The following is a 27028-nucleotide window of genomic DNA, read 5'->3' as shown; positions in this document are numbered from 1 at the left end:
CAGGCAGGCAATTTTGCCCTTATTAATGCCTGTAACAAGGGGAAGTGAAAGTATATTCAGAATAAGTGTTTCTGACACAGACCTGTCCTCCTCAGTTGTAAAAAGGAAAAGTACGATATGTAACCCGTTAGTCATTTTTCCACGCTTTTTAATGAATACACTCATTTTGAAAATCCCAGATTAAATACTTCGTAATTTACAGCTTGGGGCAGGAAAAAATAGATTACTGACTTTCTCACCATCCTAACCTAGTCCTCCATCCCTTCAACCAAAATGCCTATCTATGCAATCTCATTTAATTTCAGCACCTGAAGTTCTAGTCCTGTAACAGGCTCTCATAACAGCAACTTGAGCACTGTGGCAGCATCCTACTAAGCTCTGAGGAAGGCTGAGCAGCAAGGATGGACTCTACTATAGTGCCAATGTGGGGTATAATGGATGGTGCAGTTGAGTTGCTAAGTTAGTTCAGTGGAAGCTCTCCAAAGGAAAAAAATCAGCCTTCTGTAGAAAACAGGGTCAGTGATTCAGCAGTGAATACATTTCCTCTTATTCAGTCCTAGTCAAAAGCTTGAAACAAAGTGATGAAGAAAAGTTCTTTTCAGCTTCAGTGCCCACATTTTCAGAAAGTTTTATCTATTTAATGCAGTATCATATACCTAGCAGAACAGATAACATGCTATGTGATTCTTGGCTTGAGCTATCGTTTAACTATGTTTATACCACCAGACTCTGAAACAGTGTTTCCACATTCTTTTTAGGGATGGTAGGTGTCCCCTAGGCTCTCACACTCACTTATGCTCAAAATACTCAAACTCCTCATCAAAGTAGCTTCCTATTTTACCTTCTGTCGCTGCTGAATGTTGCTCATTGTGTCTGGCTGAAACTCCAGTTTGTCTGTTCGGCAAAGTTTCCAGTACAAAATAATAACAATCAGGAGCACCACAGCAACTGGGACTGCCACACCAACAATAATCCACAGGTTGCTATTCTGTGACTCCGAAGAGGACCCCTTCAGCTTTTCCACAGCTGTAAAATTAGAAGAAAGAACACTATTTTGAGTGGTTATATATTTTTAACTGAGGACGCTTCAAGGATACGTATTTTTATGTTCTTGCAAATGCTATTCAAGGGATTTATCAGAAACCAGCCGCACAATACAGGAAGTGTCATACACTTTTAAGTTAACGTATGTCATGTTCAGGAAGCATGGGGCAGGTAATCAATTGTTCTTGCCTGCCTTCTGAAGACTTGTGCTTAAGTTACTAAGGAAAATGTATTTCTGTCACATCATTCTATAAACCTAAACTTAGTGAAACAGGTCTGGGGAAATGATCTACCACTAACAAAGCTGAGAAGAACTTCTCAACATTACTGCCTGTATCCTGCTCTCTCTTCTCTGTATAGTAATACACTATGCGTTTTGTTACTTCTCTGCATCAATAATCACAGTGAATTTTAAATCACTACGACCCTCCTCCCCAATGTGCATAGTTACACATTTTTTATTACTTACTTTCCTTTCTCTATTTCATTGTCACTCTCTGAGCTCCTTTATCCCCAACAGAAGACAAAACTAATTATACTGGAAAGTGCAATGGAACCAGTCACACATGTCAAACATGAAGCAAAAGAACTGACAGAACTTTTATTTGCTCTATTTTGCCTAGTGGTTGCAGGTGGGACTAAAAGCCACAGCAGTAATACATTTCCAGGCAAATTAATGTGCTTTCTTAAAAGAATGTTTTTGAATTAAAAACAGTATTTCTGTACAATCTTATTTTTATATATCATTAAATAATAGCCATTCTAATCATGGATCTAGAGATTAAATAGAAATATTACAATTCTTCTATCCTATATACATGACAGTTCATACATGCCTTTTTATTTTACAATATAAAAATTTCTTCTTTTCATCTAGTTTCTCCTCTAAAAAGAAGAAACATTAAAAACATGATTTCTATGCCTCCTTAAAGAACTTTTTAACTGAAGTCTTGGAGACACCAAGTTTCAACATACAGAATAGCAATAAATGCTCCATAAGATTTGGTCAATCTTTATCATTTTTGTAAAGGGTATTTATTCTTGTAACCTTTTGTATTTTTGTCAAGCCAACATTATATTCCACGAACAGAAATCAAGCAGATTTGTTACTGACCTACCTTTAAACTACTATTTTAACAACAGATAAAATTGAGAAACATAGAAACACCCAGATGGTTCAATTATCATTATTTTCTTTCTCTTCTTCCTGCAGACAACTGTAAAAATCATGCACATGCCAAAATACCCCATGGTACAATGTAACTCATGTCTCAAATATTGCACAGAAAATAGAAAAGCTAATTAAGCATTTAAATCTATGCAGTATTTTATTGTTCATATACATCTGTGTTTTGGGGGGAGGTTGGGTATTCTTTGTTTGTTTGTTTTTTAAATATTTTCAAGTTTCCTTCCTAACTACAATACAATGTTTTGAATATGTCTGCTGTCTGGCACCTTACCGCAAATTATTTATGTATCAAAGCCTCCTGAATATCGTCACTGCTCTATGGACCTGCCATATTAATTCTGATGTATAGCTAACAATACTACCTTATTAAAAGTTCACGTTACTTCTATACTACTAGTAGACAAATAAATAAGATCCATCATATTCAATGAAGGAAGGAAAGAGTTTTTTTCTAGCTTGTAAACTCCAAAATGCCCCAGCTAAAATTAGCCCACATCTTTCACTCTCAGAAACAGTAATTCCGACAAGCAACAAATAAGGACTAGTGCTAAGCTTCATTACCATAGCTCGGAAATGCCCGTTCCACTGATGCCTTCCCATTCCCTAATAGTGTGGCTTCTGTTTGCTCCTGGACAAGATGAGCTGTACAGAAAGACTAGACTAGAAGAATGAGATGAAAAGGGCACAAACGGCCCCTAAAACTCAGTACCTAAGTTAGCAAATTGATCTTCTCATGCAAGCAGTATGGTGGGAACAGAGAGGCTGCCCTCTCAAGAACCTTGTTGCATTTCCAAGCTCAGCAGTGTCTTCAGGAAAGACAGCAATACCACACCGCTCTGTAGTACATAACTGCTGAAGTTTATTTCTTCAGGACTGTCAAAAGAGGAGCATCCCAAGATAAAACACTATAAAGGTGGATACTGTGAAGTGATATAATATCCATAGCTAATGTCACCCTTCCTGCTTCTCTCTGATGGCATCACCGTGCAATTAATAAGGCTTACGCTGTGCAATGGTGCCTTCAATGCGGTATCCAAGGATGATTGCAGCTCGCTGGATATCAACTCTGTTCATCAGGTCTGAACACTTCAGGGCACTGAGTCTCTCTCCATCTTGATCCTCCACAAAATAGATTAGCTCCACAGGGTTATCAGCACCATTTAATCGTGACACATTCACGATCTGAAAAGAAATCAGAACATTTTTACATTTTAAATTGTATTTAATTGGAGTTCCCACATATCCGGCCCTCACTCTTACCCACTCCAATTCACAGGGCCTGAATCTTAAGGACAAATCTTTAAAAAAAAGAGATTTGGAACAGCTTTGCCATGATGGCATCAGTATCTCTCTCTGTTGCCACTGTGTGCAACTCCAGGTGCATAAACATTAAATAATAGTGGAGCAGTAAAATTGCTGTAAAAAAATCCCTCTATCTAGCACATCCAAGAATATGATATTATGCTAACTACATAAGTGCTACAAACTGCTGGAGTTTGGAAACTGTCACTATCCAGAGAAGTCTGATGGGGTGACACACCACGGGTAGTACTCCAAAACAATTTAAGTGGCAAAAGGTACATATACACAGCATCGTTCTCTCACCTAAAAACTTTAGTCAACATTGGATAAGTGTAGATTTACAGAGTTAATATTCAGAAATAATAATTTGTTCCCAAACTAGAAGTCAAGCTACAGTCATCTGATTATTAAAGAGAAGATTCTGAGTGGAACTCTTCCAGGGCAAGGCGACAGTAGAGGAATGTTAAGTCAGTACCTAATTACGTAAGCAATATTCAAGTACTTCAGGACACTTAAAAATTTACAGATTTACAGGCTGTTTTGTAACTGAAAGGAAAGCTCCCAGAGAAGTGATTTGCATAATACATTTTTATGGCAAACCTAAGGTTTCTAGCTTTTCTGCATTTGTTTCATGATGATATACAGATCAATAGGTGTGGAAAACAGCCCCACAACAATTAAAAATGATTGCTAACTGACTTCTACAATAGTGCTTGTGAAATCAGATGTTCATAAATACCCAAAGTTTCTACAATATAAATGGGTTCCCTGTTTTGGTGTTCTACAGGTTGGTTGTGATTTTTTCTGTGTCTGGAGCTTAAATTGTGGTTTGCTTTGCATGCTAATTTTTCAGTTGTGCATGTGGGAAATACGGGATGGGGAGGGAGAAGGGAGAAGGCCTGAAATTCTTAAGTTTTCCAGTTTGAAGTAAGAGAACTGCTTTCCACCATCCCATCCTAAGCCTCTAATCCCTTACTACTACCTGTGCTCAGTAGAAGTTACGGGAGAAATTAATTTGATTGCACTTGTCCTTCTCTAAACACCTATTTTGACTTCAGTTTCTTATTCATAACACATCCCTTTTTATTCCAGATTTTCTAAATGTTAAGCATGTACATAGGCAAAGATTCTATTAGCTTCAAATAGAACTGTTTACTCTTTCTCAGCTAAAGCACCTGCACAGTCAACTTCATCTTCCAAACAGCTCCCCCTGGCATCCACCCTTGAGGAAAGGAAGGAATTTATTCGACCCTGTGGGAAGCCACTTTTCCTACCAAGTTCTAAAGATGTTAATAATCAAAAGAATGTGTGCTATGAGGAAGCCCTGTAGATAGCGTCTAACCACTGAATATCTAAATTGCAGATGAGACTCACAAAGCAATTTTACATTCCTGTAAAATTAAATTTTGTACATTACAACTCTTTTCTTTAACCATTTACAGGTAACAGCAATTAGGCAAAGAAAATAGCAGGAGCTATTCTATCATGTTAAACAGAGTTTAAAGAGATCTGTAAAGAATGCCCACAATAGGGCAACAGACTTGGTTTCTTTCAGAACTCTTCTTCAGCAAGGCTTTGTTTTTACGGGAGACACTGTCTCCCGAAACATCCTCATAGGTAAGCCCAGGAAATGTGGGTTAGATGAGTGGACAGTGAGGTGGATAGAGAACTGGCTGAATTGCAGAGCTCAGAGGGTTGTGATCAGTGGCGTGGAGTCTAGCTGGAGGTCTGTAGCTAGCGGTGTCCCCCAGGGGTCGGTACTGAGGCCAGTCTTGTTCAACTTATTCATCAGTGACCTGGATGAAGGGACAGAGTGCCTCCTCAGCGAGTTTGCTGATGATACCAAACTGGGAGGAGTGGCTGACACACCTGAGGGCTGTGCTGCCAGTCAGAGACCTGGACAGGCTGGAAAGTTGGGTGGAAAGGAACCCCATGAAGTTCAACAAAGGCAAATACAGGGTCCTACACCTCAGGAGAAATAATCACATGCACCAGTACAGGCTGGGGGGCCAACCTACTGGAAAGCAGCTCTGCTCAGAAGGACCTAGGGATCCTGGTGGACAAGAAGTTGACTATGAGCCAGCAAATGTGCCCCTGGGGCCGAGTATGCCACCAGTACCCTGGGGTGTGTTAGGAAGGGGTGTGCCAGCAGGTCAAGGGAGGTGATCCTGCCCCTCTACTCAGCCCTGGTGAGTACTGTGTCCAGTTCTGGCCTCTCCAGTACAAGAGACAAGGAGATCCTACATGGAGTTAAAGGCCTACATAGATGATTAGAGGACTGGAGCATCTCTCCTATGAGGAAAGGCTGTGAGAGCTGGACCTGCTTAGTCTGAAGACAAGAAGACTGAAAGGGAATCTTATCAATGTATACAAATACCTTAAGGGAGGGTGTAAAGAGGTGGGGGCTGGACTCTTTTCACTGAAGCAATAGGACAAGAGCAACAGGCACAAACTGAAACACAGGAAGTTCCATCTGAAGATAAGGAAGAACTTCCTTCCTGTGAGGGTGACAGAGCACTGAAACAGGTTGCCCAGAGAGATTGTGGAGTCTCCTTCTCTGGAGATATTCAAAACTCACCTGGAAACGATCCTGTCTAACATGCTCTAGGTGACCCTGCTTGAGCAGGTGCATTGGACTAGATGATATCCAGAGGTCCCTTCCAACCTCAATCACTCTTTGATTCTGTGATTCTGTGATTTATTATGAAGTGTGAATTTAATGAATAAATTAGAATCTCAAATAGCTACTCATAGGCATAAAGTAAAGGAAACACATAAAGGCTTGCATGACTGAGGCTTACAAAACCAAAGCTTTGCATTTTTCCTCTTCTAGTTTCTAAGCAAACAATTATGTTTAAGGGAAGTAGTGTAATGTTCTAGTTCAACAAGGATGATCTTCTGGTCTTTGGGGACATCAAGTTAAGCATCCTAAGCCAGGACAGGGAATGGCAAAAAGTATCTCCCAGGTACGGCAACACTAAGGTATACAGTATAAAAAGAGAAAAAACAACCATCATGAATGCCTTCTAGACTTGATCATCTGAAGGCTAAAGCAAAGAATAATATTCACTGTTAGTCATATTTGGTTTAAATAACAGAACACTCGTAAAGAGTAAAAAAAGTGAGCATATTTCTGGACCATAGCAAGATCTGACAACAGGACCGGTTAACCAATGCCTCTTTTCTCATCCTGACTGCTATTCACTCTTCTGCCACTTTATGGGCAACCAATTCCTGACTGAGAGCAACAAAAGGGTATCAGTAAATTGAAGTGTCTTAACTTACATGCTCAGGAGCTGTGAAGGCTGGTTTCCTACAAAAACCCAGATGTACTTAACAAATGTCCAAAATTTTTTTCTTATTCAGCTGGGCTGCCTTCATCACAACCTGACCTTAATGCACATAACAACAGTAGGGTGCATTAAGTGGTATCTGCTTTCAGCATGGACGAATGCTTCTAGCCAGCACACAACTTGCATGGAGAGCAGTGGAGTTTAAAGGCCTTATACGGTTAAAAGTCAATAGGTTCTATTTTCAATTTTAGCCTTTCTGGAATACATGCAAAGCTACAGAATCAGAGACATTTTGAAGATTCTTAAATTGAATTGGAATAGATTCTGTGGTGTTGCAGAATACCTGAGAAATACTGCAATGATTATGTATTGTTATATACACAGGGTAGTGCTCAGAAATTGCTGCTGAATGGGTTAAAAAAGGAACTCCTTCACAGCTGCCTTTAGAAAAGGCAGAAGGGAAGGAGGAAAGATTCCAGCACAAGTTGCCACAACTGAAACAGTACAGTTTTAATAGATAATTAAAAACAACGGAGATTTAATAGATTTTGTGGCTATGTTGAGGAGTAGGGGAGGAGAAGAGCAGTCAGCAGGGATGTAGAAAAGAAGTAGTTGGAGGTATTTTGGCAGACTATTAGGAACAAGGGAGTAAGCATGATGTAATTCAACAGAGGGTGGAGGCAGAGCCTGGTGCTGATGAACTGAGCTCACTGTTTTAAGATAACTTTTCTCTGAAATAATTTGTTCTGAATTCGCAGCTCTTCATGAGTGCTCACATCATACTGAGGGAAGCTGTAGACTAAATTTTAAATCCAGAGGGAGATGGTTATGGATTTCTATCCTAGAACAGTCAATGGTTTAGTATTATATTCTTGTGACTATGAGACAAATAGACATGCATGTAAACTCATGAACTGTGACAGTATCAGTACATTAGTAATTTTCATCTGTCATATTGTCACTAAAACCTATTTTTTAAACTAAACTCTGAGTTTGCTGCAACACAGAAAATGGCACACTGGGTCTGGATTATTTTTAAATCTGTTTTAAAAATCAAAGTACAGAAGCACTTCATTTTTTTTTTACATAATTTCTGTATAGTAAATTTTATACTATTTTGCTCCATTACATCCTCTGTGCAATTTCAGATTCCTCTTGTTCTCATATTCTACAGTGGTCTCCCTCAACTTGAGAGTGCTAGGAATGAAAGCATGGACATAAATGTAATTTTCCAGGCATCCAAAAATGCAGCCCATGCATAAGGAAGTGTTTTACATTTATATTTTGGCAGTGAGGAAACATAACAGGGAGGGAAGAAATGTCCGAATTTGAATACATTGAAGACCGGTAATTAAAAAAAGACTATTTCACTCAACTTCTGTGTACATATACTGCACCATTTCTGTTGATATTAGATGTGCATTTAACTTCCATAGAGTAAATGCTTAACTGTGTTCAGGTGTCAGTAAATTTAATTTAGAAAGTGTTTTCAAGAGACTATCATAGGTCAGTGAACAGAGTTGCCTTGGTAACCAAGTCTAGTTCATAAATTATACCAGGGAAAATCCAGGTGGTGGATGAACTCAAAGAGTTCAGTCAGTCAGTCAGCCAAGTGAGATCTCCCAGTCAGCAACCCATTCAGAAGTAAGGAGTCCCTGTGTGAATCAATGTCAGGCACAGGGTTACTTAGAAACCAGCAAACAAACACACATAAAAACTCCAAAATGTATGCACCAGGACTATGTTCATCCCATAGGAAAAAAAAATCAAAAAAAAGATTCCACATTAATAAAGGTAGAATTTTAGTGCCCATGTAATTAAATCAAAGTGCACCATGGTCTGAATGGTTCAGCAGACAACGCAACATAAAACATACGTGAAATAACCATCAAACAGAGCTTGCCCTAGGTCTGAGAAAGTTCTTACATAAACCTGTCAAGACAGGAAATGCTGGTGCAGCTTACAGGCCTCCAGCTCTGTCCTTAAGTGCTCTGGCTGGGGCTGTGCAGTACAGTTGTTGTCTTATCCAGCACTTGCCCAGTTTAGCATAAGGGCCCCAATCCCGCAAGGCAGACCCTTGTGTTGAGCTGGGGAGACTTGTAAATGAGCGGAAAGGATCAGAATACAGAGCACATCGCTAAGGAATTTCCCTTCGGTGGTTTGCTGCAGCCAACCACTTCTGCTTTGCCAGCTGAGAAACTGGTGTGCCAAACAGACAGAGGAACAGTGGGCACCCTGACAGCAGACGCCTGGAAACCTAAAACGGCAAAATCCTACCGAAAGTCTGGGGACTCTGCAGAAGTCCACCCTCAGCACCTGCCTCCGCAAAGGGCCTCCCTAGGCTGAAGAGGTCCTCAGGCTCCTGCTGCCAGCACTGTTCCACCACCCCATCTAGCTCCGTGCCAGGCAGCAAACGGAGGGGCAGCGCTCCCCGTAGGGCAGCTCTCAGAGGGGCAAAACAGTTCTATAATGAAAAGGTCAAGCAACACCAGTTTCCAAAAGCTATGCTTCAAAAGCTAAGAACTCCCAGCAAGACTTGACCTTTGCTCAGATTATATGTGCTTGGGAGAGACATATATGCTATTAGTAGAAAAGCAAGAGAATGAACCTTTGCTTTAATGAAAAGCTTGATTCAGTCATATGTCCTTCTATAGCTATTATTTTCTCAAGCACATTATAAATACACTGCCAGCTGACATGCTCTTTTCCTTAAATCAGACCAGTGGCTTTTGTCACTTAGCATGACCACCTTCTTGTTTTCTAACAAGTAATCTGAAATAAAGGAAACAATTATTTTTGTATTAGCTGCTGGTGTATTTTTAAACTATATTTAAGCCCTCTAATTCCTCAAAAAATTTAATGAGGATTAGGAGTACTGTGATAAACTACTGACATACCATGTGCATGTCTGCACAGGATGCAGTACAAACTGCATTAAATCCATGGCTTAAAATTGCAACAGAAGCAGATACTTATTAAAAATATATATTACATGTGCTGATATGAACATTATACAAAAATCAATAGAACTACCTTATGTATTACAGCCAGCTGTGAGGCTTCACAATCTTTTTATAGGTGATAATTATAGGCATTTTTAATCATGGAGTACCACCTGCTAATAGCATGGTTAGGAGAACAAGAGGAGGAAGAAGATGCCTTTTGGGTACCCCAAGTAATCTGAAGCTCTTATTTGAAGTATCTAGATTTAAAGAAGTAATTTTTAACATTCTTGGCTCATAACACATTCATTTAGAAATGAAATCTAAAATTCACAAGTTATCAGTTCTATTTTCTCAGAAAAGAAAAGGAAAAAAGAAAGAAAAAAAAAGTAGAGAAAACTAGGAAAGGACAAGAAACTAAACTAACATGCCTACAGTAACATTCACAAATAATTGCTTCACCTTCTGACCCACAGTCTTGATTTTGCACAGAGGTTAGCAATGTCACAGTACACTATAAAGTTCAATACACTATAAATATATTTCACCTCAGACAAAACTCAGGGGCGTAACACAACTGAAACGAGTGTGTTTTGTCTTTTATGGTTTTATGTATGACCTGCTAATAAAAGTACCAAATTCGTTGGTGTTACTGGAAGTTTCTGTTCTCATCATCACTTCATTGTGGCTTGTTATTTTACTAATCATTATCTCGGGTATAAGCAGCATGTAAAGGAAGCTTTGAATATAAAACATAGAAAGAACATAAATGGCTGCTCCTGAAGACACAAGCAGATCCATACACATAATGTATTTCAACTAGAAGTTATAAATTTGGCTATGAAGAAGAGGATTAGCAGCAGTAAAACTAAAAGTTTTATTGCAAGTGACTATGGACTAGATCCTTGACTGACAGGGGAGCACTTTTGGAAAGAATACTTCTCCACTCAGGCAATCACTAACAGGGCCATCACTCCAGCCGCACGTGTCTTTGTACTATGCGTGAGGCTGACGTATCTATTACACTAGGACTGGAAGAGGTCAGCATAAGACCAGCTCTGCATAATTAACAGTTCTTACAGCACAGAAATACTGACATAGTCGAGACATTGCCTATGAAACCTGCTGTAAGCATAAAAGTCTTTCCCATGCTCAGACTCTAGGTTCTCACCTACAGTGCTGCAGTAATTACAGGCTAAGTTTATAGCCATGCTGCACATACGTAACTTGCTGGCTCCAGCCAGTCCTATGTCTGAGCAACAGAAAAAGGTAGCAATAAGTTTGGTGGCTTTATGTTTGAGCCCTTAAAAACACAAAATAATAATCTAAGTGAAAAGACAGTTACTTTTTGAAAAAATAATTATTAAGATAGAACTATTCCTTAATTATCTATCGGCCTAATGCAACCCAAACCTAGCCAAACCTGTTCTGTTCTCTACAGAAACGTCATTTCAGCATGTATACTTTCTACAGCAGTTGCCACTGCAGTAGCTTCTTCCTGCAGAGTACACAGGTTAGAATATGCTTCTAGGAGCTGGAGGTGAGGGAGAGGAGAAACAGAAGACTTACTGAAATATCCAGTCATACTAATTAAATTTTAAGAAGTCACAGATACCTTTATCAATGCTGCAAAATACTGCCCAGAAGAGAATCTTTTCCCCACATCTTCTGAAAGCACTAGTAAATATCTCAAAAACAGATGACATAGATGTTTGCTTACTTTCTGGGTGTTAGGAAGTTGATCTCAGAGACAGAACGGAAGTAACCAATTCTCAAGGGTGCTTTAAGCATTAGATAATATGCATCATTAACGCTTAGTAAATGCTACCTAAGATACCGTAGACCAATAGCCTTTAAGCCTAGAACACCTCTTCTTCAGCCACCTTCTTTATCAGAGCGCTAACCATTTCTAACAGTGTTAGCTGTGAGCGCCTGGAATTGCACAGAGCTAGGTGGGAAGGTTTGAGGTGCTGACCACCATAGCTCCACCATCCGAAGAGGGAGTCCTCCGCCGTCCAAAGAGGGAAGTCTGTCGATTTCTTGCACTAATCAAGTGGTGTAAGTGAGTAGTACTGAGGCTTGGGACAAGAGCTGCACAGTGCACTTTACATCCCACAAGTAATACAAAGTCTGAAAGAAAAGTACTGCGTTCTTGCCCTCTGAAATACTATTCCTTAGCTAGAAAGGATTTGCTTGGAATTTTGTGCATGGAAACAATAAACTACCTGAGCATTATTACCTAAAATAGTAAAATAGTAATCTGCACATACACCTTTTATAGACTCAGACGTCTTTGATAGCAACATAAGGATTATGTGTTTATTTTATACACAAACGTTAAGACTCAGGCATAAAGAAGAAAGTGCAATAAGAAGTGTTGGGAACGTAAGATCCGAAGCAGACATCTATTTAGAGCAATTCAAAGCTGCAAGTAAGAATAATAATAATAAAAAAAATCTATTACTGAGGCAGATGCTTCCGAGACAGGAAAATAAAAAAGAAAATCCCAACATCTGGAAATTAAAAGTGGTAACAAAAACTGCGGGATTAAATTAAATAAAGATAATAGATCTGAACTCCTAGAATAGCATATGCAAGATCAGCAAACTCATGATGAACTAGCTGCAAAAGGTAATTTTAAAGAAGATCATCCATTAAAAAGTATTTGGCCTTCAGTTTGTTGATCTAGCTAGAGGAACATATGTGAGAATCTAAAAATTAAATTTTCATGGACATTAAGTCAATAAACCCACCTATGACAAAACTACACAGAAGCATTGGTATCCAGATAGCATAAAATAGAAACTGCCACATGTGCAAAATTTGACATAATCAATCACTGTTATTCGAAAACCATTCCTGTGACTAGGAGTACTGTGACAAATAGGCAGTTACAAGGTAGAATATACTATTCTACTGTTGCAAACAACACTTGATTCTATTTCATATTTCTACGCTGTCACCAAAACACCACAGATCATCCGTAAACATTTCAAGAGCTGTGAAGAGGCTGTTCCAGCAGACTTTTGACTCAAAGTACCATTTTATCTCCTATTGCTAGGTACCTCAAGCAAGTCAGAAAGTTAGAACGTTTTTAAAGTAGGATATTGGCAAAAGCAGTTTTCAATATGCTTTAAAAAAAAGTCATCAGTGTATCTGGTAACCACTTTAAATACTCAGGTGCTCCCACTTGTTAATATTAATTTAAAAAATAACAAAGTAACCAGAAGAATAATATTTTAGGTGCAGAACACAACCATAATAAACTAAACTAGCCAGATGTAATACAAACTTTTATGTTATCTTTCCTCCACTCAAAACCTAGATATTATTAACTTATTTAATAATTTATTCTCCTTTATTTCTTCCTCTGACTTTGAGCTCTTAATACCTGCACAATGTTGCTGCCTGCAAAACTGGCTCGTCTCCATATCCGCCCTCTGGCCAAAGCCTCGTTTAACAGGTGAGCCAGTTTCCGCTCCATCTCAGCCTGAAACACTTCCTCCTGAATTCGCTGGTCGACGACACCCAAGAGAACTACATTGCAGAGAAAGTAACCCAAGAACACAAATGAATTAGTAAGAGTTGTCAGTGTCTTTTCTGCAACTTCAATTATAAGCTTTGAGTCACCCTGTGACATCTTATGGACAATTCAGAGCAGCAATATTCATATGGGAATACTGCCAAGGTCAGACAAAGTTTACACACTGGAATATAAGGCTTTGGATGGAAAAAGGTTAAAAGAAATGTAAATTAAATAAAAAGGAGGCGGGGAAGGAGGGCATTTCTGGAATCTCATCTAGTCCAGACAGACCCAGAACATTGAAGAGACAATTCCGATCATAAAAAAAATGAATATACGAATATTTAATTAATTACTCATGAACAACGAAAAGAGAAAATTCAGGCTAAATCATCTGCTGCAACTACTTTCAGTTATCATTTTATGTTCAGAAGTCAGAGTTAGAGATGGGCAGGGCAAGGGCTCAGAAAAAAACGGGACGAGAGCAGCAGCAGTGGGGGAAACCAAATGGAGCCATGTAGTTAGGGTGTATCTTGCCTAGATAAGGTAAAGATTAACAGTATGCCAACCATAGCACAAAAAAATTGGTTAGTTGCCCTGCCCCACCCTAGGCACTACTGTCTAGGGCAGCTAATGGTGAGTGGAAACCCTGAGGAACATCACATAGGAAACATCAAAAAAATATGGACTTTTACTAACAGGATGGCAGCCAGTAAAATAAATAGAGGGGCAGTCATTCAAACAATCTAATTAAACAACCTCAAAGGACAGTAAGCCAACTCACCACTGACGGCAGTAAAGTAATTCAGCTTTTATTCCTTGAGCTCTCCACTAAAATGTTTTTATTTTAAAAAGCCTCTTCATTAAATGTTTTCAAGTTTGCTTAATTTTTTTAAAGCGTGGTGCTTAGTAAGTAGTCATTTAATTAGACATAATTTTAATTATTTTAATTTAAATCAAAAAATGATTTAAAACACTTTTCAAATGAAAAGAATTCACTTGGTATATGAGAAAAAAAGGAAACATTTCCATAATTTCACACTGAAATCAAGAGCCTCTCTCTACTACTTTCAATCACAGACTAAGTATCACAGAACTAAATATCAAAATAAATAGACAGTGACCTAGGGCTATTATACACAACAAATTGAAGACCATTCTTGCCTGCATATTGAACTTCAATACCAGGGGATTATACTTAATAGCACAGACTGTATTCTGCAAGTAAAAGGCATAGCTACAGAGAATACTAGATGTCCCACTCTTTTGTGACTGTTATGATACTTCAGAATATGCATCGAGCTACACCTTGGTAATTTGACATTAAAAACCTCATCTTAATCCTATCGTTAATTCTATCATTTGCCTATGTGATGTCACTTGCCTAGAAACAGCAACCAAATAATGAAAAAAAGGTTTTAACACAGAGTGATTTTGCCCTTACAATACAAGGTACAGGTTTAAAGGACTGACTAGTTTTCGAGGCTGCCTGCAAGAATTGAGGTTACAAAATATTCCGTTGCAGCAAAGAAAGATCAAGCTGCTGCAACTGATTTTTAAAAAACTCATGGTCCTCAGGTTTAGAAAATACAAAAGGACATGACTTCTGAGCTGGAAGAACCTTTTTCAATGCAGGATCTAAGAGAACTTCCAGCAAGAATGGATAAAGCAAATCTAAGTTTGAAAAGGGGAGAGAAGAGTTTGGGTCTCAATGCAACTGACCAAAAAAGCCAACATAAAACTCAAAAGGGGGAAGATGCTGAAGATACACATGTAATTCTGTTCTACTTTTTGAACAACATCTGAATTGTTTATTTTTCTCTAAAAAAAAAAAATATGTGGACTTCAGAAGATAAGCAGCCACTTCATTTCCTGCTTAAAAAGTAAATTGGTCCACTGGTGGGAGGAGACAGGGATATCTGGAAAAAAAATAGTCCGTGTGTATTACCAATGAATTCAGGGTGGGAAAGTTGGAGGAAGACAAAAGTGTACCTTGGAGGGCATCTGCACCTTAACAGTATGGCTGTTAAGCATAGCCTGGTCACTGTTTAGACTTTCTGAGTTTGAGAAGCGGGTAGGTGTTACTGCTTGAAGGCAAAAACAACAGCCTTTGCACAGGTATACATGATAGCTCTACAGATCTGTGAATTACAGAGTAAAATATCCAGCAGACTTGGGTGGGAGTGATCTGCCACAAATGAATCAGAAGAGATCAATGAAATGTGATGAAACAGTCTCCCTTGCTCCAAATGCATCTATTTTCAGTCAGTGGTATTCCTGCTACGTTTCAGTACAAAGTGCAATATATAAAGAAAATTTTAATTTTCACTTAAAAAAAAAATTCTTAAAAAAAAAAAAAAAAAAAAAAAGGTGTGATACTGACAGTATATGGAATAGACTCCTTAGGCCTAAGCGTATATGTTGTCTCACTAAGAATGAACTGTTTTACAGACAAAAAGCCATTGTGTGTCCATTATCAAGGAATTGCAATAGTTCATTCCAGACCCAGGAATTATATTTCCCAGGTGTTCTAGGTCATTAGGTCTTCAGTTTTAGAATTTATACAATTCAGGCACATTATTACCTTGTAAACATGCAGCACCCCTAAGACATCAGTATTCATCTAGGCTATTTCTCCCACTACCAAAATAACTGCACTCTTACTTACTCACATGGACTGTACGTACCTGTTCTCACCCAGGAAGATTTCATCAGCTGAGACACATTAAGTTTAGGATAATGAAAGGCTGGGGGAAAAATAGAATGGAGGAAAAACATCTGTAAGAACAGTATTTTCAACAACACACACATGCACACACACAAAAAGAAGCCACTTCATAATTTATACTGTCAGTAAGCATCTTATTTACATAGATGTATTACAGCTCCTGAGGCTGTGCAGACCCAACAGTAAGGCAAGAGCTCTGAACATACACTCCGCAGCTCATCTCTGAACACAAAGAAGCTGACTGAAGCAATTAGATTTATTACTTAACAGATTTCAAGCTACAATACTGAGGCCATAGCTCCTAGAAACTTAAAAGTAAAGCTCTCTGCCCAAATTCTGATTTTTACTGAGCTAATTGCAGGATGAGACTTCCGCTCAAAGGGTGACAGGGCAATTCAGGAGTGCCTGAGAATTGGAGCACAACCTTCTCTGAAGCAGAAACTGCATGAAAATATGAAGTGTAAAGTAGAAAACCGAATAGACCTGATTTGTGTTCTAGGCCGGTATGGGGGAAGTATTATTTCAAAAATATCACCTTGCTAAATTATTTTATAAAAATTACGAAATGAATGTGTACAAGAGCATTGCTGTGGACAAATCTTCTGGTGTATGTTTGACCTGTGGCCATAAGTTTTCTTTGTTTCACAATTCTTCCGAAAAGCCACACTCCAGAGTGAAATCCTTGCCCCAGAGAAGTGAATAAAGTCAATTTCTACTGACTTCAGTAGGAATAAAATTTTTCCCAAGGTTTCCACTGGAGTGCAGTAAAGACGTGTTGGGAAACAAGTGAAGATGGGGGCTGGGCCAACAGTTTACTCCAGGGATGTCTCAAGCTTCAGTATAACGGAAGTATAGCAAAAAGAAAAAGGAAGGGTCATAACTTTCTCAAAATATTTGATAATCCAGCTGCAGTTTGCTAAACATTTTACAAAGGTTAATTTTTAATTCATTTTATGAATAGAAAGAATGAGGCACATAATAAAAATGACTTGGTCCATGCCAGATCAGTATTTAGAATGAAGACACCATGTTTTCAGTTCTAGGACTAGTATATATGGCACTATTACTTGTTTCAGAGAAATAGAAATTTATTAGCTTTCTAATTTAATTATGATATGATCTGTAGTAGCTCAAGCTTCATTTTCTAAAATCCAATCTCTGGCCCCTTAAAAACCTTTGAGGTTTTTGTTAATGCAAGAGTAAAAGAATCACCAGTTTCATGACATGTTTTATTTTTATAAGTTTATAAATTATCCTATAAAAAATAAAATGCAACATTTTCTAAAGTCTTATTCCACCTTTATTTCAATAATATCACCACTGGTTTTAATAGTATCACTTGGAAGACACGTTGTGACTTAATCTTCAGAAGAGTATCAGAATATGGGCCTTTATTCTGAATAGGAGACATCAGTACTCTGTACTCTGACCAGGATGCATGAAATTTCTAAGACTCAGATACAAAAAAAACCCCACTCCATAGTCCACTTATTTTAACACGTTTATTTTTGGCAAGCTGCTGCATGGTTCTTCTGAGTATAGCTTAAAAGCTGGAGTGCATTTGCTCTGCTCATACGATTCTTTACTTCAATTTAGAAATACAACCTGAACAACAAAAGCATAAACTAAACTGCATTTATAGTTTCCAAAGCTTGGGAAGAGCAAGATAAGAAAATCAAAAACTTTCCAGTGGCAATAAAACTTTGAACTGCTAACAGTTGTGTGTTTTTTTTCTTCATTTAAATCAAAATAATGCTTTGCTTTGACACTTAATGTGTTCTTCATGTTTTTTTCTAATTAGTACTTGAAAATGATTTAATTCATGCAAATTGCTAGATGACTAGTCACTTAAACTTTACATGGAATTAATGAAACTTAAAAATAACAAGTAGAAAATCAAGTAGAAAATCTTAAAACTGAAAAGGAGGAAGTGCTCTGATCACTGGCAGCTAAGTCTGGGTTCTAAAATCTGACAAAGGACTCACGAAATGAAGGATACTTCTGATATTTAGAAAATGGTAACTAGTCAAAAAAACTCAATTCTTTCACCATAGGTCACTCAGTGTCATGCCAATGCTCATGTAGCCGGAGTCTGAGCTCAGCTGAAGCCTCAGCACTACAGGAACAACATATTTGCCAAATTCCTAATGCCCCCTAAGATCTAAAGTTTAAAAACAGCATGGACTGATTGTTATTCTGAGGGAAGATTGGATAGACAAAATGCAAATGTAAGTAAGATTGTGGCTAGTCTACTAATGACTAAAGCTGCATTAATAAAGTATACACTATCATCATTAGAAGATCCTAATATGCACTCCTGAAGTGCCATACCGTGTAACGGCGTTGATTCAATACTGAGTGAAATGGCAAAGGGCCACCTAGTGATCCGAAAGCTCTCTTTCAATAGCAGCCTGAAGCACACTATTCTGGCAACAAGCCCTTTGGCAGAAGCTCTAACAGGGACATCTCTGGCCTCTTACATGAAGACATATGGGACGATGCATGACAGAACTGGTACCATACTGATCATTCTTATTTACGATACAGGGAGGAACTGTAATAGAAAGCATGGAGTAAATGCACATTTTTGAATGAGAGAATATCACTTGAAAAGTAAGATTCCATGAAATATTGGCTCATCGTTAACACTAAAACAATTTATCTGTTGAGAGTCTGATTCAAAACCCACTCAGATAAAAATTGCCAATAATTTCTACAGTCTTTGCACCACACTGTATGACTTTATATTAACCTATTGACCTTGCAACATCTTCATGGTTTCTGAAATGCTACTCATCAAGGTACGACTTACAACACTGAAAAAATAGCAAGTCCCAAGGCAACTCTCTCTAATTTAAGTCATAACAAAAAACAAAAAAAAAGATTTATTGCAGGTAAGGTCACAAAGGCCAATATCCCTCACCAAGCCCATGGCTAGCCTTCAGCTGTCTTCAGAGACATCTTCCAGCCATAAAGAGATACTAAATATATTCTTTCCTATTATTTTTAATGAACTAGTGCCCAGTGCTTAGACTGGGGGTTCTTTTTGCTGACATGTGGTTCCTGACCATCTAACCGAATGAGTTAACAATCTAAAATGTGAGATGAAAGGTGAACAGGGTAAAACTAGTGGGCAGGAAGATGTAAAATGAACCTTTTAGTATAGGTATGTTGCCCAGGTTACCTAGAAATCTCTCAAGAAAACAAACAAAGAAATAAACATCCTCCCTCACACAGCATATAAACCCATGGAAGTTTTCATGCTTAGAACAGCCCTATTCCTGCACAGAATAGTCCACTCTGCCAAACTGACAATTTTTACTATTACCTTTGTTCTAAATGAGTGGGAAAAATCTGACAAAAAAAATCCTAATTCTTAACAACATACTGCACAGGGACAACCTACCCCTTTAAAGGTATAAACAGCACATACAAATGATGTGAAAAAAATCTAATGAAAGGTCTGTGTGAAAAGCAATGCGAAGTGAACAAAAACTAGGGAGCAAATACTCCCCAGCATATGAGCAAGGCTCATATTTTCAGGATATCAAAGGCAAGGCTTCACTTCACTTGGTCTAACGATGCTAAGCTACAGTGGTATTACACGAGTAGCTTTTCCTTAATACGAATCAATGTGAAATCCCTGACAGCTCAGCTCACATACTAATCAGTTCTTTTTCTTCAGATGCAGACCATAATAAAACTTATGAAAGCCTTCCAAAAATCAGGTCACCACCAAGAGCATTAAGTGCTGCTGTGTCTGATAACTAAGGAGCAAAAGGCACAGAACAATATGGGAAAACATTTTAAATAATGGCATGTTAAGATATCTTCCAGAATTCCTGAAAATTTTCATGTCAAAAGAGTTGTATACAATTTGCACAGGTCAAAGCAGCTAGCTGTCAAAGAAAGATCTTCACAATAGCTCTCCTACTATATGACTGCTCTGTAGACCATGGGAGTGTGAGAAGGCAGGTAGTTCAGGGCCTGGGGAGCCAGAAGTATTTAGACATCTCACTGCCAAAGTACTTTGAGGATCTGGCTCTTGGTCAGCCTCAACAGACTGCTGAGTAAGATGCCTCTGAAAGGATCTGCCCAATGCTACTGAGCCTTTGGGCATAACTGCTGGCTCTGAATACCAAAGATCTAAAATCTCTTGGATTAAAATTGTATCACAGCAACAGTGCAAAAAACTGCAAAAACAGATAAAAATAACAGTGAAGTTGCCCTGTTTTATAAAAATGTATGAACTACACTCATGCTTGCTGACAGACAGACCCATGGCTCTTAGCAAGCTGAGAAACTGTATTCTCACTTTGCTGACCTATCAAATGGCATCATGTCTGGTGTTCCAAAACGGTGAATATAAACACCTTGAAGCACTACGGAGACTACAACAGAAAAGTTTAAATCAAAATGAGTTGTCCTGCATTTAGGTAAATCCACAGCGAATGGTTTGCACAAATAATATGAAAGTCAAATACTGATAAGATACTCCTTGAGTTAGGGTACCATATTCACCAAATCCTCAGCTTTTATACATCTTGGACTTTAGAATGATCTTATCTTTCCTAAAAAAATTAATTCATTTTAGTGTACTTATTTGTCTCAATAAATTTGAATTTCATTTATTACATTTTAATTTACAAAACATATTTCATTTTATTTCATTTATATTAATTCAAAATTATATGTATTGCAAATTTAGTCTAGACAAATTTGGAGGCTCTTCAAAATTTCACCATTAAGCAAACTAAAAGGTACCAAAACCACCAAACTCTTACAAAGATCTTTGAGGCAAACGCTATGCCTTGTTGGCAGTATTCATTCAATGCACCATGTCAGTAGTTAGGCCAGGTCACTCAACGGAAGGGTGCATTTATAGATTGGTTGGCTGTCATCATCCTTCCTACTGGAAATGTAGATTAGAAGCTTACAGGATAAATTAACCCAAAACAATAGTATTCATCAAAAACTCCAGAAATAAGTCTGAGACAAAACATTTATCATAAAGGATTTAATCACCATTGATGAGTAAGTCTGCTTTCCTATGTCAAGGGTCTGTTTGAGGATTTGAGGTTCAGAGGGGTTTGGGAGATTTGCTGGTAGATTGGAGGGGAGGGAGAATAATATAATGTTTGACCATAAACACAGTCTAAATGCCTAGGCTGGAATTTACAAGAATGATATTAGAATCCTGCTGGGATATTTGTTAGGGTTTACAAATTTGAACAAACAAACGATTCCTGAAGCTTCAGAAATAAAATTAAAGAAATATCTCATTTACATGCTTGGATAGGCTGTGGTACTTATAGATGCTGAATTTGCCAGGAAACAGCAGCCAACATCTACATGAGCTTTTTGCAAATGCTCACAATAGTCGGGGAAAAGGAGAAATTCTGATGGCTCCTTTTTTCACGGGTACTGTTTGGCCTTGTCATTCATTCAACTTAACAATTTTCATATTAACTTGTGAGCTACCATAGAGCTCTCCTGGCATCAGCCAGGAATCAGCTCCTCTGGATGAGAAATATAGGCATGCACATTACACAGGCAGAGTTTCTGCTCTGAGAGTTTTAAGAAGAAAAAAAGTTACCTTTAAATTTCTTAACTATCATTAGAAAAAGAATAAAAGAAGAATAATGCAAATGCATGCTTAATAGGAATGTTTTTCCCCAAACGCCAGCACGCCTTTCAGGACATATTGGCTTTGGTAAAAATTCTATTCTCATTTAATTGCACTGTAGCAACATAGCACAATCCAGCAGATGTATTCTCATCAAGGAGTAACATGCAAATTCACTACAACAACACTCTAGAGTATGAGGACAAAACTAAAAACTATAGGACTAAATGCGTGTAAAGCTCACAATGAAAACAAGAGACTAAAAATAATACCCAAGGTAATAAAAATAGTAAGCCTTAGGGCAAAGGTGCAAAAGATACCATGCAGAGTGAAGAGAAATGTCTTTCAAGCAATCAAGGCAACAGCAACATTTAAATTTGGTGGGAGACAAAGAACATGACTCACGATCTCAGAAGCTCTGTGGCCTCACAAGGAACAAAATTAGTTATCTGCGGACAAGGTTTCTGAATTGTCCCTTGGTGGTAAATCATAACATGCCAAGGATCTTGGTTCTAACTCAGGTATGCTTTGCTACCACTGCACAGGTATAGTTTATGTGAGACCTACGCAAGCCAAATTGTTTAAAGGAAATGAAAAGGGCAATACAAGAGTCTGCCACACTTTTTCAGTGGATTATGGGAACAAAATCCCTAAAAGTGAACACAAAAAAAGCTGCCAAAAAAAAGGATGTTTCCGCTACTTTTCGTTATTGCAAAAGCATCCTATGCTATCATCTTACACAGATTTAAAGGTGCTACAGAAAACAACTGTTTTTCGTGGCAATTACTCTGTTTATCATGTCTTCATTGACATACTATGGTACAGTAGAAAATGAACAGCAGTTGCCATTAGGCCTGAATTTCCACTAGACATTTGACTGTGTAGAGAGAATCATTGTGTTAGGCCCTCAAGAAAACCCTCAAATAATTAAAAATCTTCACTGGAATGCACAATGAGGTAGGATAAACTGGGAATTATTGGACTCACACTAATGCCTGCCACCAAGAAAGGCAGTACTGTGCTCTCATAGTCTTACTTCTGTTCACTAGTCATTTTTGTCATGCAATTGTCCATCAGTGTGCAAGGGTAAGTGTTGAGTTTAGAAATTTAGCTTATTGATGAGGCAGAGGTCATCTGAAATACCTAACCAAACACAAGTCATAAAAACTGAGTGTCAGGCAAACTCTACTATGTAACCATTCCCAATTAATCTAAGTTTAGGATGGCCATGGATTGGAAAAGTGACATGCAATGCAAGTAGTACATAAGGAGAGAGACATGCTGAGGATATCTTAAAAGATAACAGACTGCTTAAAAAAGCACTGCTGTTAACAGATTACACAGACAAGCTTATACTTGCCCTCATGCAGTCTAAGTTGACAGTGTCCCAAGCTTACTAGAAGTTACAGAGCCACAGTTAAGTATGGCACAGAACCCAAGGCAGTAAATCCTGCTGAAAAGTAGAAAATGCCCCCACAGACATATCCAAGGACAAACCTAGGATCACACTTCACAGCAGTAATGATTGCAGTGACATTTTTTTTTCTTTTACTATCTAAAGCAAGACCAGGGAAAATGAAGCTATGTTAGACACAACCAGTACAGAAAGAAAGGATGCTGGCAAAAGTAGTAAGTTTTTGTGACACTGGTACACATTATGTGAGCAAAGAGAAGTATAGATTTGCTCTGAAAAGTTCCTGACACAAATGAGATATTTGAAGCTGCACTGTAACTTATATGTAGAATCATTTTAAAACTACACTGGGAGAAGAAAACCTCAATGAAAATAGTATTTTTCAGTCTTGATAACAGCAAATACTCACGTTCAGCAATTTGTTGCACTGGAAAGCCGAGATAGAAGCTGAATTCCACCACAGATAAGTTTCTTAGCTGTTCACTGACATCAGATCCATTCAGAAAGCCGTATCTATCTCGAATGGCAAAAACAATGCTCACGGGGCCCTGTCGAAACGCTACCCCAGCCTTACTCAGAGTTATATTCAATATCTGAAAAACAAGATTGAAGTAAGGTTAGCAAAATCAAATCACTGTCATTTCCATTCTTTCCTTCACAGAAATTTTCTTCCTAATATGAAATGGGACTCTACATGAGAACAGAGGATTATCAGTTCCAGATATTCAGCCTGCTAAGTCATAGAAGAGGTAAAGTTACACGTGCACTCCTCTTCTGAGAGTTATCCATTAAGGTCAGTTATAATCCACGATGACCTGAAAGCTACTGTTCAGCAAACAATGGAAAATAATGCCAAAGACGACAGTCAGCAAAATAAATCTACCAATAAAGAAAACTTAGGTGAATATCAATCTTTATGGAATAGAAAGGAAGAGAGCATGTAAATGGCTCTTCTCTTGGTGAAAACCTACCACCCCACATGCTCCCAGACCTAACAATGGTTAGAAGCCTCATTTTGGCATCAATGTACACAGTAATTACATCCATATAGACAAACCTCTTCCAGACAGGATGACAGTATTTAAAATACAGTTTGCTAAGCTGATAGTTCAAAAAAACTATTTTGTATGATCTACCTTCATTTTATCCACAAATATTTTGTTATTCAAATATATTGTTCAAAGTACATCTCTATGCACTTTCAACTGTATGTACTATAAAGTCTATGTTCTATTTTCTTCTATGATTTTATTTTTAGGGTACCATAAACAGGCATTTACAATGCCAGTTAAAAAACAAAATACATTTTTTTTACTACTTTTGCTAATACAGGAAAGTTGGATGACACAGATATTATATATTACTATAGATATCTCTAGATCTCGTAATCAGCTACCATGTTTGCTCACATGATGGCAGAGTGCATGCAAGTTCTGTATTCCTAAACAAGAACACCTGAGCAGCAATCATATCAGACTAACATCTTCACACAAAAACATACCAGCCTCATTCTACTTTGTAATGGCAGGATCTGACAGGAATGATTTTGACAAGGGCTGGGAAGCCTTTACATGAAAAAGTATGAATGCATTTATATTCCTATTATATTCATGAATGATTCTTGATACAAATCTTCATCTGCTTGGATCACCTTCTCAGAAAGTTTGAAATCAGAGGGATGTGTGGCATCAAATTATTTTGCAGAAAAAAAATCCTGACTTCATGACAAAGCATCACAGTTCTGCAGCTAGAAAGCAAGTGGTAGCAGTGATCACCTAACTCAGCATTACCGGTTGGATGAAACACAAGACAACAGAAGATGAGGAGAGAAAGGGAGAGATACAAAACATACTAATACTCTCACCTGCACAGTGAAGTTGTAGAAGTCCTGGTGATGTTTGCTCACCTCCATGAATGCCATTGTCAGTCCTTTCTCAATGCGCTGGCTGAAGTTACAGAACCCCACATCCACGTTCCGAGGCACAAACTGGAGCACTGAAGGCAAAGGGTATACGTTATTCCTACAGACTTCCATGAGACCGAAAGAGAACAGAATAAGCAAGAGAATCCTCACTTCACAGAGCTGTCACCTTTTTATGGAATTCAGAACTGCTCCATGAAAACTTCGGTAAAACTGCTGAAAGAAATGCATTTTGTACTTCCACAGTGACTTCTTAGTCATTCATATCTGCTGCAGCAGTAATTAGATTACAAAAAGACTCTACAGACAAAATATCCACTATTTCTTCTAGTATGCTGAAAGATCTTTGCTACACAGAAGCTGGCTAGTTTTATACGACTCGAACACTGAAACAGCCATACTGAAATCCTCAGTACCCAACAGTTCAATGAAAATCTGTAAAAATAACAACAGAATTCTTCAGTGACTGAAATTTAATACCTAACCTGGCTAAAAGACTGCATATTTTGTCCATTAACACACACTAATGTCAGTTCAACACTTTCAAATTCCTCATTATCATGTACACTTTTAAAACTATATAGATATACTTTAAAATCTTACTCACTTGTACATGCATTGGTGTGCACACATGTGAGTGAGTGAGAGAGAGAGAAAAAGGGAGTGAGAAAAGACAGTGCACACGTGCGCAGGCACACACACTTGTAACTATATACACGTCTGCAGATTTCCTGATAATGTGTTCTTAAGCAAATGAATGACATCATTAGGTTACAGAGGCTAGTAAACATCAAGACCAGGAAATGCATCTGCCATCTATTTCTATAACCATGTTAAGCAGTGGAGAAAGACATCACGCTGGCACAGAGAAATTAGGTTTTACAGTACAGATGTTAACACAGCACATGAAGCATACATGGAAAATAAGCACCTATGTTGGAAATTCATGCAATCTCTGCTCATGTACTCCCTATTTACTCAATCCCTGTCACTACCTGATTACTCTAAGTCACCTAGCCAGGTTAATGTTTTCATTATGCAAATACTAGCTGAAGAAGATTTCAGATGATACCACTAGCTCTCAAAAATTATTTCATGGTTAGTATGTTAGTTTAGATTATTAGCAGTCATGGACTTTAACTACTGCCATAGAGTAGCCATGGAAAGCTGAATTCTATATGGGCAATCCCCTTGCTCAACAATTCTCCCACATCAGAAGAATTTGAAAAAGTAGCATTTAAGGTAAAGACAATTTGAAACTTGAGTCAGGTATTAAAAACGTGGCTAAACTGATTTTTTATGACAAATGCTTCATACACAGAAGTTTTTCTCTTCTTCTCATCTTTTACAAAATGTTATAAAATAAGTGCAGAACAGGGTATTAACAGGCAAGGAGCAACTAAAAATAAGCACATTTTGAAACATAAGAGCAGGGCTACTGCTTAAAGCAGGACAAAGAATGCCAACTCCCTTCACTCACTCCAGTAGTGAAATATTAATTAAAATAAGCAAGACAGAGAATACTTTTCTAGGAAAAATTCCTGGAACTAGTGAAACTATGGAGTTAACTGTTTAGAATGTATAATCTTTCTCAACCACAGATTTGACAAGTATTTTATTAATAAGCATGAATTCAGACTCACAGCAGTAGAATACAAGGTTTTTGACTCAAGCTTGCGTACTTATTAATCACAAGACCATCCACAAGTAAAGAAGTATGAACCAGTGAGAAGTTGCATCTCCTCCTCTTAGTGTTAGGAGCAACTCACCTGTCTGAACTTGGAATCTATTATCCGGCACTGTGAAAGAAGGATGCAGTGAGAGGATCAGGGGGGCCTGACCATGAAGAAGACTGCTGTTCATAAGCACATTTATGACTGCCACTGCCGTGTAAACAAAAGGACCTGATGTCACCAAGAAAGCAAATTTGGGGGATATTTTATAAACCTAAAAAAAAAAAAGGAAAGAAAAAAGAAGATTTTGTCGACATGAAATTTGGCAAACATACTTTAGACCTAGAGCCTCCCACTCGTTTCAAAGCCACAC

At 38.0% G+C, this 27028-nt stretch overlaps 1 protein-coding gene across 1 annotated transcript in view; it reads right to left on the bottom strand.

Moving 5' to 3' along the window:
• Positions 1-27028, bottom strand: part of KIAA1549 (KIAA1549 ortholog) — an 81631-nt gene that overhangs the window by 43264 nt on the left and 11339 nt on the right. The window contains exons 4-10 of the mRNA XM_062598793.1: positions 26752-26929; positions 24926-25056; positions 23471-23654; positions 15981-16040; positions 13162-13307; positions 3238-3415; positions 842-1026 (exon numbers count right to left, since the gene is read on the bottom strand). Of these exons, the coding sequence (XP_062454777.1) occupies positions 842-1026; positions 3238-3415; positions 13162-13307; positions 15981-16040; positions 23471-23654; positions 24926-25056; positions 26752-26929 (1062 nt within the window). The remainder of the gene's footprint in view (positions 1-841; positions 1027-3237; positions 3416-13161; positions 13308-15980; positions 16041-23470; positions 23655-24925; positions 25057-26751; positions 26930-27028) is intronic.

This window comes from Rhea pennata, chromosome 1, assembly GCF_028389875.1.
Source record: "Rhea pennata isolate bPtePen1 chromosome 1, bPtePen1.pri, whole genome shotgun sequence".
Taxonomy (NCBI): Eukaryota; Metazoa; Chordata; class Aves; order Rheiformes; family Rheidae; genus Rhea; species Rhea pennata.
The sequence above is the reverse complement of the archived record's forward strand: the minus strand, read 5'-3'. Positions and strand labels throughout refer to the sequence as shown.